The sequence below is a fragment of the Sminthopsis crassicaudata genome, chromosome 3 (genome assembly GCF_048593235.1).
Source record: "Sminthopsis crassicaudata isolate SCR6 chromosome 3, ASM4859323v1, whole genome shotgun sequence".
NCBI classification, from domain to species: domain Eukaryota; kingdom Metazoa; phylum Chordata; class Mammalia; order Dasyuromorphia; family Dasyuridae; genus Sminthopsis; species Sminthopsis crassicaudata.
The window spans coordinates 418,506,751-418,520,491 of NC_133619.1; the positions used below are offsets into that span (position 1 = coordinate 418,506,751).

General features: G+C 33.8%; 1 protein-coding gene across 1 annotated transcript in view; it reads right to left on the reverse strand.

Moving 5' to 3' along the window:
* Positions 1-1,057: 1,057 nt before the first annotated feature.
* COL3A1 (collagen type III alpha 1 chain) overlaps positions 1,058-13,741 on the reverse strand; it is a 62,099-nt gene continuing 49,415 nt past the window's right edge. Inside the window, exons 38-51 of the mRNA XM_074302890.1 lie at positions 13,525-13,578; positions 13,133-13,294; positions 12,539-12,646; positions 11,943-12,050; positions 11,201-11,254; positions 9,270-9,377; positions 8,059-8,112; positions 7,362-7,469; positions 6,452-6,505; positions 6,137-6,244; positions 4,991-5,273; positions 4,026-4,213; positions 2,687-2,929; positions 1,058-2,205 (exon numbers count right to left, since the gene is read on the reverse strand). Coding sequence (XP_074158991.1) covers positions 2,059-2,205; positions 2,687-2,929; positions 4,026-4,213; positions 4,991-5,273; positions 6,137-6,244; positions 6,452-6,505; positions 7,362-7,469; positions 8,059-8,112; positions 9,270-9,377; positions 11,201-11,254; positions 11,943-12,050; positions 12,539-12,646; positions 13,133-13,294; positions 13,525-13,578 — 1,779 coding nt within the window. The 3' untranslated portion in view covers positions 1,058-2,058. The remainder of the gene's footprint in view (positions 2,206-2,686; positions 2,930-4,025; positions 4,214-4,990; positions 5,274-6,136; positions 6,245-6,451; positions 6,506-7,361; positions 7,470-8,058; positions 8,113-9,269; positions 9,378-11,200; positions 11,255-11,942; positions 12,051-12,538; positions 12,647-13,132; positions 13,295-13,524; positions 13,579-13,741) is intronic.

Genomic DNA, 13,741 nt, shown 5'->3' on the forward strand with positions numbered 1-13,741 from the left:
AAACTCAGTCCTTTCAGAGGACCTAACATGCCATACCATGCTATGCTAAGTCCCTCTCAAATCTACCTCTGTGAGTTTATGATACAATGGTTAGGGTACACGGATAAACTTGACATGGCTGAATCATTGTTCCAAAAGATCCACCAGATACTCCTAGTAAAGGAGTGGAAACAAATGTTGGAAAGCAAAATGATACTATATTGTTGTGGAGGTACTGCCTATTCGAGAGTTCAGCTCCCAAAAAACTGGTAATGTATTTTTATTTAACATTACTTTTAACAGAGAGACTTGGAAATATGCCTAAATAGACACAGTAACCGTCAATTATTCAAAAATGTTTTCTAATCCTATTATATCTTCTAATCAGATTAGTTTCCAGTATTTTTCTTTATCCCATTATTCCCCACAAGTGGGAAATCTCTGGAATCTGATAATATATTCTTTATAGTATTCCAGATAAAAAGACTTTACTTGCAAGAGACATATCTCTATGGCATCAAATAATTTATGTTAAGATTCATATATATCAGGGAAAGGTGAATGAGTAAATTCTTCTATATGGGAAAGGTAAGTGGTTTTGTTATGTCTTATTATGCAGATCTTAGGAAGCCTAGTAGAAAGAGTACTGGATTTTGACAAGAATATCTGAGTTTGAATCTGTGATCTGCCACTTTCTAGCTACATGGCCCCCGACAAATCATTTTGCCATTTTACCTCAAAAAACCTCAGTTTTCTTAGCTGTAAAATGACTAATTTGGATGAGGGATTCCTAAGGTTCCTTTGTCCTTTAAATCTTGAAACTTAAGATGGAGTATGTAGAGTATTATTACTCCTAAGATACAGGAAGTACATTATATTCTAAAATTCTGGAAGTCTCCTCTGGGCATTATCTCTTCTCCAATTTTACTCCCATCCCCTTGTTAGATTCTTTGTACCCAGTTACTTTTCTAGGTTCATAATTCTAAAAATTTCCAAATAATGGATTCTTAAGAAGAATTCTGCTTATGTAGATTTATGTGACTTAAAGATATGGAAAGGGACAAAAAAGAGGGAAAAATTTGACCATGAGAAATTTTATTAGATTTTATTATGTGTCTCTGTGAGGAAAAGACCAACAACCACATACAAGCTTACAAAGATGGTTATCCTTCAACATGCTTACTGTTTGAATGGGACCAAAATAGCCTCATCTAGGCTATTTTTGAACTATACACAGTGAAGGGAGAAAGTCCTCAAGAACAATCTTCAACAAGAAACATTGACAAATGTTGAAAATCTAGGCTTTTTAGTGCAAGTCAACAATAATCCTGACCTGCAGTTTTAAAAATGAAAATAGATTAGCACCATCATATTTGCCTTCCCAAGTTTTAGTGGTCTTGACCAGCAATGACAAGAAAGTATAGAAGCACCTTTGAAAAATTGTATTTAAATTCATTAATAAAATGAGTAGCTTTAAAAAAGGGGTTGCCACTCAGTCCTTATACTAGCCTGTATTTTGTCCACTACCCATCGGCACAGAACTATACCATTTTTATGAAACAAATTAATTGAATTTAGAAATCTCTCAAAAGCTTATAAAGTTTTTACTTATTTATTTGTTTTGGATAAGATAGCTAATTCATCCCAGTTTCTGTCCAAGATGAGGTAGTTGAAACAGGGAAGTCCTTTCTAGCTTTTTCTTTTTACCATCTCAGAAAGGAGGTTAAATTGTTCATGCTTGGGGTATTCAGTGCCTTGCAATTGGGGCAGCATTCAAAGACTGGAACACAGAATTGTTGTAAGACTGTTGAAGTTTATTATAGCACCACTGAGACATTTTGAAGATGGAATTGGTAAAAAAAATAAAGCCAAAAGCATTTGAATTGTATTTGGTGTACTAGCAAAACAAAAAGAATCCCTTTCTATCAAATCATCTTTTTTTTTTTTTCCAGAAATTTTGGAAATAAATAACTGGAATACAGTTGTTCACCTGTACTGGTTGACAAGATTAGAACAAGAGGAACACAGTTGGAGTGTGGATTTTTTTGCTGGGCTTTTAGAGAGAACAAATTCCTTATTTTACAAAAAGCAAACAGGGCCAATGTCCACACCAAATTCTTGATCAGGACCACCAATATCGAAGGGAGCAATATCAATGATGGGAAGTCTCATAGCCTTGCGTGTTCGGTATTCAAAGACTGTTTGACCCCATTCCCCAGTGTGTTTCTGTGGAAAAAAAAAGGAGTAAAGAGAAAAGAACTGTATTAATGACCTGAAAATCAATAGTGTTTTATAAGTTGTTGATATATGGAGAAAGAGACCCCAAGATATTTCACCAGTTTACTTGGTGTCTACCATGTAAGAAGCCTTAGGTTCACCTTGTTGAAATTCAAATTTTCATATCAAATAGCATGCTGGAACCTACTTAAAGTCACCTAATTTTAGAGGATATGCCTCTGATTTCTTCCAGAGATGTGGAATTTACTGTCATGATGATGAAAGGCAGAATAACTTTGCTTATTGCATATTTAAATGGGATGTATTTTAAATGTGGAAAACTGTTTTCCCTCCAATTACAAATCATGTATTCATGGATATCAAGAAAAGGGAGAGTTTCTCTGTATACTTAAAATGCCCTATAAATTAAGCAGTCTTTTAGGGAAGAATTTTGAACACTAAAAAAAGAAATATTAAATTATTCACTTACACTGCAACCATCTTCCAGCACTGTGTATGTGAATTTACTATTTCCTTCAGCCTTGAATTCACCTTCATTTGAACCCATCAATCTCAAAGCTTTCTTTACATTCCCACTGGCTTGATCCATATAAGCAATGCTGTTCTTGCAGTGATATGTGATGTTCTGTGAAGCACGGCTGGAAAGAAGTCTGAGGAATGCCAACTGAACCTCAAGAATATCTTCAGGAAGCTCCGGATTACCATAGCTAAACTTTGGTAGGAAAAAAAGAAAGAAAATTAGACAAGAATTTAAAATTTTAATTCTAGTTCTTGAGATTGAATTGGAATATCTGTATATGTGTTTGTGTATGTGTATGTGTATTTATTATATTTTATAATTTATTATATAAATGTTATATTTACTAGCAGATCATTCAGTGGAAGAAATGTTACTGATGAAAAACATTAGCACTCTCTGTGTCTATCTTTCTATCTCTTGATTTCATCTATTTTATGGGGCACAGTATAGGATTCATGGTGTAAAACTGTTCATGCTGGTAAGATGGTAGAGGAAATTTCCACATTAAAATAATGTATATAAAATAGTAATAAATTTGTTTTTTACTTTATTATAATGTATGTCTTCAAAGTAAATATATCTCTCAGAAAATTTTAATGTTTCTATCATAAGAATGAATGATTCATTTAAACATAATTCTTAAGCTTTTTTTAAACATATAGCTAAAGGAAAGCTCCTCAGTACTATTTACTCATTTCCATACTCATTTCATTAACTTAAGAGGAAGCATGGTATGGAAAATAGAAGACTATCTCTCATACCCTACGTTTAAGCCTAATTTTTGATACAGAGAACCAAAGCAGAGTTATGTAGTCCTAGGCAAGTATCACTCCAGATGTAAGTCATGTACTCTATGGAATTGCAGTGATAGAGGAAGTTTACTCACTGAGAACACCTTATGTTGCAAAATCACAAATCCAGACACTAGCTTCTTTCTTAGAAGCAGGTAAGTGGTATAAGGCCAGAAATGGAGTTCAAAAGACTTCAAATTTAGTCTCTGATTCTGTCTAACTGTGTGACCTGAGCCAATCACTCAACCTTAGTTTTGCATCTGTAAAGCCTCTTAGGGTTGTTGAATCAAATAAGAGAATAATTGCAAAGCACTTAGCACAGTGTCTGGTACATAGCAAGTGCTATATAAATTTTAACTATTTCTATTATTATTAAAATTGCTAAATAAATTTGCACATAATAATTATTTGTCAAATTGAAGAGAAATGAAGAGGGATAGTAGGAAATCAGATAAATTTATATAATTGGAGGCTAATAAAAATATTTCTTTCCCTACCTGGAAACCACCATTCATGGACTCTCCAAACCAAATGTGTTTCTTTTCAGCTTTGGACTCTGTCCACCAGTTCTTCCGTGGAATATTCATAGGGCTGGCATTTATACATGTTTCACCAGTTTCCATATTACAGTACACTTGGATAGCATCCATTTTGCAGCCTTGATTAGGATCAACCCAGTATTGTCCTGAACATACAGAACATAGAAGTTCATGGGATTATGAAGTTCATTTAGAAAATTCATTATTTCATCTAGGATGAAAATTTACTTTCTTTTAAATCTAGTAATCCATTCTGAAGGTTGACTACATGAGAAAGGAATCTGAAATATATGAGAGTATTTGATTGTATGTTCCATGTACTGGTATTTTATACTATAGGATCTGGAGGAAAACTTTTACTTTTCTATTAATCAAGTACAAAGTTAGAATAGTTTGTTTCTTCTCAAATAAATATTATGAGGGCTGAAAATTCACCCATCAAGGAAAGTATAAAGTGAATGCCTGCATTGGAAAGGGAGCTGAACTTTATTTCAAGTTCTGATATCCCTTTTACCACAAATTGGTATGAGTCTCTAAGGAAAGTGTGAGATTCACAGAAAAATAACATCTTGATACCTTGACATGGTTTTAATACTCTCCATACTTTCTTTTGTCTAATTTTGGTGCGAAGACCAAGGTGATTAGAACACGTATTTTTCATGGCAATGTTAATTTGGGGGGAAATTACTGATAATCTAATAAGTTTTTCTTCCATAAAGTAGCTTGGAAGAGCATTATTGCAAGCTAATTCAAATGCATTTCTGCTAAATTCCTTTAAATACTACTATTATAATATTTTTGTTTCACTTCCTGATTTCTTAGGGAAAAAATGAGCTACATCATAAAGGGATGAAGTGTGCCATTTATTGCATTTGCAAAATTTACCCTCACAATGAAAGCAGTTTCCATTGTAATATACATACCACTCTTAAGTTCAGGATGGCAGAATTTCAGGTCACGGCAATTACGTGCAGGATTTTTTCGTGATCCATCAGGACTAATGATGTTTTCTATCTGTCCATTCATTGATTTGAGTGAGGACAAAATCTCTTCAGTATTAATTTTGAAATCTATGGGTTCATCTCCATAATATGGGGCAGCTTTTTCTTGTGAAGGTCCAAGCATAGCACCACCACCACCACAACAGGGACCAGGGGCACCAGGTGGGCCAGGAGGACCTGGGTTTCCAGGATGACCAGGAGAGCCCTAAGAAATGAAGAAAATGTGGACAATAATTAAATATTCTTTCCTTGGAAAGGCTATATGGAAAAAGTTTGTAATATTCCCTAGAAAATATAGCTTAAATTGGAAAGGCATGGTAGTAGAAAGTCAACTATTTTCAAATTTTAACTCATAGAACTGGGCTCAAATTGTGGGATACATATGTTACTTTAGGCAACTAATTTAACTATTCTAAGACTCTGTTTCCATGTATATAAATATATAAGAATGAGACTAGATGCTTTCTGAGGTGCCTCTCAATTCTAAATTAAATGACTCTAATAGAGTTATGACTTGATAACCTTTTTGCTTAATTGTTTTAAATACAATGGTCATAATTAAGAAGATTAATATTTCTGATAAATATACTTCAAATGAAAAAAATAAATTATGATAAAATGGAATGTTTTTGCTTCATTCTTTTATATTATTTTCCTCAAATTAATAACTGAAAAGACATTGGTCAGAAAAAGATTTAAAAACAAACAAAAAAACCCACTTAAATATCAAACAATTTACAAAAAAAAATTAAATGAAAGGAAAATTTGTTTTAAATTTTCCTTTCATTTAATTTTTTTTTGTAAATTGTCCAGGTTTAGTAAACAATGCTACTTTCAGATTAACTTGTGTACTATTTATTTTAAAAGGATAAAAGGCCCAAATAATAAAAACAATTAAAAACCATATTTTGTAGAGAGACCTAAGGTGGGGAGAATTTTCAGAATAATTAAAACATTGTTTTCTTTGCTTAGTGAAAAGCAGAGAAACTGAATTCTAATGCAGATGTATTTTAAACAAAGAATAATGGACAAGACACTTGGGATCTGATGCTAGTTCTCTCTCCTTACATCTGATCCTCTTTCTCCTCTGTTCCCACGGGGACCTGGAGGACCAATGGGACCTGCATGTCCACTTGCTCCATCTTTTCCAGGAGGTCCATGGGGTCCAACAGGGCCCTAAACAAGATTCAAAGGAAACAATTATCAAAACCAGAGAAACACATAGAATAGTTAAGAAAATGGAAATAGACAAAATTAAGCATGTGAAACCTATTTTCAAATGTATTTATGTCATAGAAATCTCACCAAGTGAATATATTTTTTTTCATTTTCAAATAGGCTTATAAAATTTGCAACATGTAGTCATCTTTCAGTATTACTTACTCGGGGGCCTGCAGGTCCTGGACTTCCAATAGCACCTTGGTGACCAGGTGCACCCTGAAAATGTAGTATAGTTTTAACATTAGTTAAGAATTTTTTTAAAAGTTCAAAAAGTAATCATTGATAATATGAGATTTAGTTTCATGGTCATGATAACTTACAGTAATCCATTATACTTTCTCTCTTATTTTATCTATTTCCTCAAGCTAACTCTAAGATAAAGCATCTCTAATATCTATCTGGAGAACATGAAAATTTAGTCACTTTTTCATTGGAAAATGTATACTTTCTTTTTACTTATAATATTCTTTACTTTAAAAAAAAAAAGAAAAATGAATGTCCCCAAAGTTATTTGCTAGTCCAGAGTAATACTTCTATACTAGAACCTCATGTCTTAAAATAAACTAGTAATTATACTATTTAAAATAAGAGTGATTACATTTCATTGGACATGATACAACCAAAAAGCTGATTTAATTAGTAAAATATTTTTCCTTAAGGGCAGCTAGGTGGTGCAGTGGATAGAAGCCCTGAAGTCAGGAGGACTTGAGTTCAAATGTGACTTCAGACACTTAACACTTCTTAGCTGTGTGACCCTAAGCAAGCCACTTAAGCCTCAGCAAAAAAATAAAAATAATAAAAATAATAATAAAATATATTTTTCCTTTTATCTGCAATGATAACTTGTTCATGTGATGAATTGTGATGTTAAATGGAGAATAAATTACATGGTAGCTTTTAGAATAGCTGAATAAATACAGAGACATGCAATTCCATTGGAATAAGGAATTAACACATTGTAAGATTATGAGACCAAGTTCTGGGTTTAATATGAAAATTTATTGCAAACTTAGTACCCTATGTGGCCTTGTTTTAGCTAACAAAGAAGACTTTAAAAAGTTTAAACACTTACAGAGGCACCTGGTGGACCAGGAGTCCCAGGGAAACCACGATGTCCTTTAATGCCATTATTACCACGTTCACCAGGTTCACCTTTGTCACCACGGGGACCTTGAGTACCCTGTAGAAATACAGTGAAAAGAAATAATATGTTTGCTTTTGCAATAATCAATATATTTCATTATTAAAATATGCTCTGTTGTCTGATGATATTCTATTACCTAGAATTCTATATCAAATGACACTTCTGCACAGTAATAGAACAACAATAATTGATGCTTAAATGATAATTCTGAGGTGCTCTGACATCCTGGGCTACCTTCTGAATTATCAAAGAAAAAAATCAATTATATACTGCATCATATCCACTGTAGGTTCATTTTTCCCATTTGCCATATATTCATTGGAATATTTTAATGACCATTTGACAAAATGAACATCAACTCTTGCAAGGAACACTTTAGAAGGGAAACTTCTTGAAGGCAGGAAGTTTTCTTTACTTGGGGATTTATATCCTCAGTATTTAACATATAGTACAACATTCATAAATGCCTGTTTAATTGCAATCAGTTGAATGTACTGAACAAGCCATTATTTGTATTGTTTTTCTAATTTATTGAACATTGGAAATCTTTTTGTGGATTGAACTGTAACTTTCTGCTAGCAATTTTCAGTTTTCTCTTGCTTCTAGATGTGAAAATATCACTTACTGGAGCACCTCGAGCACCAGCAGGACCAGGAGGACCACTAGGACCAGCAGGACCCTAAAGTGAATAAAGAAAATGTTAATTCATATAATTTTTAAAATGCTGAGTTGGAAAACTCTTATTTTGGTGTTTTCACATTTGTTTAAAAAAACCATTAAGAATCTCAAACTATTCTTATAGCAGGTGAGTACCTTCTCTAATTCAAACTGTACTCAACATTGGTAATCAAAGTTCCATTTTGAATTGCTAAATAACATCAATATATATTAATCATTGAGTCAGGAAGTCCCCCAGGTTAAGTGCTCTTTGATGTATACTATCTGTAGGACCATGGGCACTTTCAATAAATATACAAATTCATAGTTCTGGACCAGAAAGAAAAAAATGCTAATGGCATGACTTTTAGCTTTGATATATATCTTAAAATGTTTCAAACATCTATTTGAAATAACTGCTTATTAATTAGCTGTCAGGGTTAGGAAGATCTGGATTCAAATATTCACTCTGACACTGTTAAGGGACAGGCCAATTCTCCAAGAACCTCTACAACTATGAATTATAACATCTGAAGGAGGTGCAAGGCAACTTTTGCTGACACAGATGTTGCAGACTGGAAAGGAGATAAATTGGAGGGAGAGGGAAGAGAAGAGAGGTCAGACAAAGCAACGGCCTCTCAGTCTCCTTGTATCATCCTCTCACAAGAGAAGATCCATTTTGCAGGTATGGGTTGGATCTCTAGCAACCACTATCAGGTGGCTCCCGGGTATTCCAACATGACACTAATTGTGTGACCAAGAGAAAATTGCTTAAACTGTTTGAATTTCAGTTTCTTCATCTATAAAATGAGGATAATAATATCCATAGTACATACTTTACATTAGAATGTGCATTAAAATAGACTTGCAGGAAAAAAAAGAATATCATTATTAATCCAGCTTCCAATTTACTAGAAACGTAATTTTCTATTCCTCAGTATCATTAATAGATGGTTTTTGATTTTGATAATTCCTCATGGGATTTTATCAGAAATTCTGATTTGAAGTAATCATTTCTCTGCTATGAAAGTGAAAATTTTGTTTTAAAAAGACATAAGTCTTTCTCTACTTGCTGGATAAGTGATAAAATTCCAGAATGTGAGTTCCTTCCATATACTGATATATATCACGAGAGAAAGTAACACATACAAAAATAGAACTGATCCTGTTTGAACTTACAGATTCTCCTCTATCTCCACTTTTTCCAGATGGACCAGTGGGACCAGGAGGACCAGGATGTCCGGGAGAGCCAGGAGCTCCAGGAGGGCCACCTTCACCACGGTCACCCTATGAACAAATTCACAAAGTGCAGAGTAAAAAATAATATATTCTGTATTGAATTAACCTTCTAGTCATCCATCTATCTCTTCAGTAGATGTGCATTTGTTGATTATCTAATGTATGCCAGACATTTTGCAAGCACTAGAAATGCAAAGAATGAAATAATATCTAATCAAAATAAATCTTCCTTATAAGGAGAAATATCAAATACACATACAAATATGTACACAATAAATACAAAGTGAATGGATATAAAAATATAACAAATAATTAAATACAAGATAGTTTGGGAGAGGGCTTTATTGGTTGGGAAAATCAGAACAAGATTCCTTTAGATAGTAGCTTGAGTTATGTCTTAAAGAATGGGAGGGGTTTTGTGAGGCAAAAGTCAGGATATAATATTTCAATCACAGAAGATTGTGTTCCCTGTGTTCTGTTTGGTTTTAAAAGCTATTCAGAGAGACTTATATTTGAGTTTAAAGATAATAGCAAGCCATTGGAATTGGTTGAATAGCAGAATGTCTTGGTCTGATTTATATTTAATGAAAATTACTTTGTTAAGACTGTATAGGGTAGACTGGAGTAGTGAGAGACTTGGACAAAAGACAATAGGTAGAAAACCATTGCAATAATCTAGGTAAGAGGTAATGACATCTTAAATTAAAGTGACAGATACAGGAATAGAGAAAAAAGATTGGATGCAAGAGATGTTATAAAGGTAGAAAGAGCCTGATAACTGATTTGATAGTTGGGAGAGGACATAGTAATGACATCTTAAATTAAAGTGACAGATATAGGAATAGAGAAAAAAGATTGGATGCAAGAGATGTTATAAAGGTAGAAAGAGCCTAATACCTGATTTGATAGTTGGGAGAGGAGATTATAGCAGAAATATGAACCTAGGAAAGTAGGAGAGTAGTACTTTTGACAGAAATGAAGATGTTTAGTATTCAGGGAAGTTTGACAGGGAGATAATGAATTCAGTTTTTGACTGTTGATAGTTGAATTTGAGAAATTCTCAGGACATCCATTTTGAAATGTCAAATAGGATACTGGTGATGTGGTACTACAGTTTAAAAGAGAAACTGAAGTTAGATTATATAGGTCTAGTGATTATTTGCAAGGAAATGATAAACCATGGAAGCTAGTGAGATTACCAAAAGAGCATAAAGTGGGAAGATAAGAAAGGTCAAGATACAATCTTGAGAACCATCTTCAGAATGGAATCATGACATGGAGGGTAAGTCATTAAAGAGATCAAATAAAATTAGGTAGATACATAGATGTGGATGTATTTTAGGCAAGATTCATATATTTGTTTTACTGACTTAATGACTTAAAAATCACAGCATTCCAAATGTTATTTATTCAAATAATAACAGTATAGCAAAGGATGACAGTTGGAGGGCATGGTGATTTTAGTGAGGTTTTTTTAAGAATGGAGAAATTGGGAGATGTTTGTAGTCAGTAGGGAAGGAAACAGCATGGAGAAGCTGATGATTAGAAAGAGAGAAGAGAATGATTAAGTGTGAAAAGATGCGAAGAGATGGAATCAAGTGCAGTTATAGAGGCATTGGTTATGGCAAGAAGGGTAATTTCTTTCTCAGAAATTAGGGCAAAGGAAAAAAAGAGTGGGAAATGAAGTCAAAGGGATTAAGATAAGAATGAGAGAATATGCTCATATTAAATTACTTCAGTTTATTTTTCAGTAATAGGCAAGGTGTTAACTAAAAATAATGGGAAACAGTTGTAGAAGGATTAAAGAAGTAGAGAAAAGGTTATGATAACTTCTGTGGGAAATCAGACACCAGAGGCTCTGTAGATTGTACCTTGCCACCAGGAGCACCATCACGACCAGGCTGCCCATCTGATCCAGGATTTCCCTAATGAGGAAAAGCCAAGAGAATTAGAATTACTTGAAACTATCAACATATTAATAAAGTTGCCACTACACACAGCTTAAGACAGGATTAGGGAACCATGCTTCTGCCAAAAGTCATTTGGATATTTATGACATCATTTACAAGCCACAAAAAATTATGAAGTTAATACAACTCAAGCAATGGGAGATTCTAGTAATAGCTTTGAGCTCATCTTCACCTGTGGGTTGCCTTAGCAAATGATTTCATGGGCCTTATAGGCCCTTGAGCTAGTTATTCCCCACCCATGGTTTAAGAGATGAAATTAGACATGCAAGCATTTTCAGCCCCTTTGGCCTTCTCCCTCCTGAAAGTTATCGCATTCCTATGCCCTTCTAATATTAATAATATATTTTAATTGAATAATTATCACAACTTCATATCATGAAACCCAAATCAAATTTTACTATAGAAAGTATCTTTAAATGAATAAAGAGAAAGAGAAAAAGAGAGAAGGAAGAAAGGAAGGAGGGAAAGTAGGAAAGAAGGAAGGAAAAAGAGAATGTTGTCATTTGGCTTTATCTAGACTATTGAAAATAGTCTATTCACATATAGGTATATTCACAAAGGCTAAATTGGCTGCTGTTGAAAATTAGATTTATTGAGGTTAATTTGATTGTACTATGGAAACCCTGCCAAAGGACTGACTTACATCTCTGCCAGGTTCCCCAGGCATTCCACTTAAACCAGGCAGACCTTGTGGACCCTGAGGACCACGTTCTCCATTTTGACCACTGGGTCCTGGTTTGCCATCTTCACCCTATGTGGAAAGAAATAAACAAACTGATTTTTATTCCTTCATTAACCGCAGAAAGAAAAAGAAAACCTAATTTCTAACCCAAATGAATTAGGAGACCAAGAGGGCCTATGTAATCTGGTGGTTCTTGTATAACTAACAACTAGAATTTACTGCTATTTAAACAGGTCTGTATCACTTGATTATTGGCATTTTAAAAAGATTTCTAAAACTTATACATATATAGACTTTTAAAATTCACCTTTACTAGACTTATTTCTTTACAGGAAGAAAAGCTCTAGAAGTAAGTCAATTTTCCTCCACCCCCACCTCAAGAAGAATTGAATTAAATTTGTTAAATTATAAAAATAAAAGTAACTTGTTAAAAATGAAGGGACATTCTGAAGCCAAATACTTTGTTTATTAAAGGTAAATCTACCTTTAAAAAGGGAACACTAAAATATACTCAAGATACAAAGAAACAATTAAGCAACCCAGGAATTTCCACTCACTTTGGGTCCTTGTGGGCCAGGTCCTCCCCGACCTCCTGGCATACCTGGTGGTCCGGCAAGACCTCGTGCTCCAGCAATACCTGTAATACCTGATGGACCTGGGCTTCCCTATTAAGAAAGAACGAAAACATGTTATCTAAATGTTATAATTACTTAATTCACATTTCCTTTATTTAGGCAGCCTTGGTCCATAGTTCCAAAAAAAGACCAAGAATACTTAGTACCATATAAGTACCTGGGAAGAAAATGAAGTCTTTTAGAGTAGTAAAATTCTCAAAGTCAAAAAATGTTGTGTTTTGCAAATTGAGTTTTGTTAATCTGAAAATTTGAAGTAATTTAACTTTTGATTAACTACATAAAACTATAATCCTTTCCCTGGATATGGATAAAATAAAAATTTAGTAGTAGAGGGATGAGATTTCAAAATACAATTGAGGGGCAAATGTGAGTAGTTGAAATAATTATTAAAATACAATGGAGTTGAAAGAGCAGAGAAACATGGAAAGATTAAATTGATTTAATGATTTTCAAAATTTTAGATATGTGAACCCAAGGTTTCATATAATAAGTGATTAATAAAATGTTGTTACTCACTGGTGTTCCTGGTGGGCCACTTGGTCCCTTTTCACCTGGTGGTCCAGCATCACCTTTTGGACCAGGACTTCCTGGATTACCAGGAGCTCCACTATTACCAGCTGGTCCAGGGGGTCCATCTTTGCCAGGTGCACCATTGTTGCCAGGAGGGCCCGGGTTACCCTTTGAATAAAAGTTAAGAATAGAGACTTATAATTGAACAATACAAAACAAAGAAACCCAATCCTCCTTCCTTTTCCTCTTTGATAAAGCAAAAGTTAAGGAGATAGATTATGACAATTTTTCATGCTATTTTTGAGCTTCCTTATTTGTAAGGAAGCTTTATATAGATTTATTTATTGGTGTTGCTCCTACTACAATAAGTGGCATGAGAACATCCAAATATAACTTACATTATTTCCAGGAGGACCAGGAGGACCACGAGAACCAGGAAAACCAGTAGTACCCTGTGAAATTATGATCATTTTAATCATTCTCGAAATAATAGTACTAGAGTAAACAACAACAACAACAACAACAACAACAACAACAACAACAACAACAACAACAACAACAACAAAACTCTCTAGAGTCTATGATATAAATGACCTGGGTCTTGGTAATAGGATT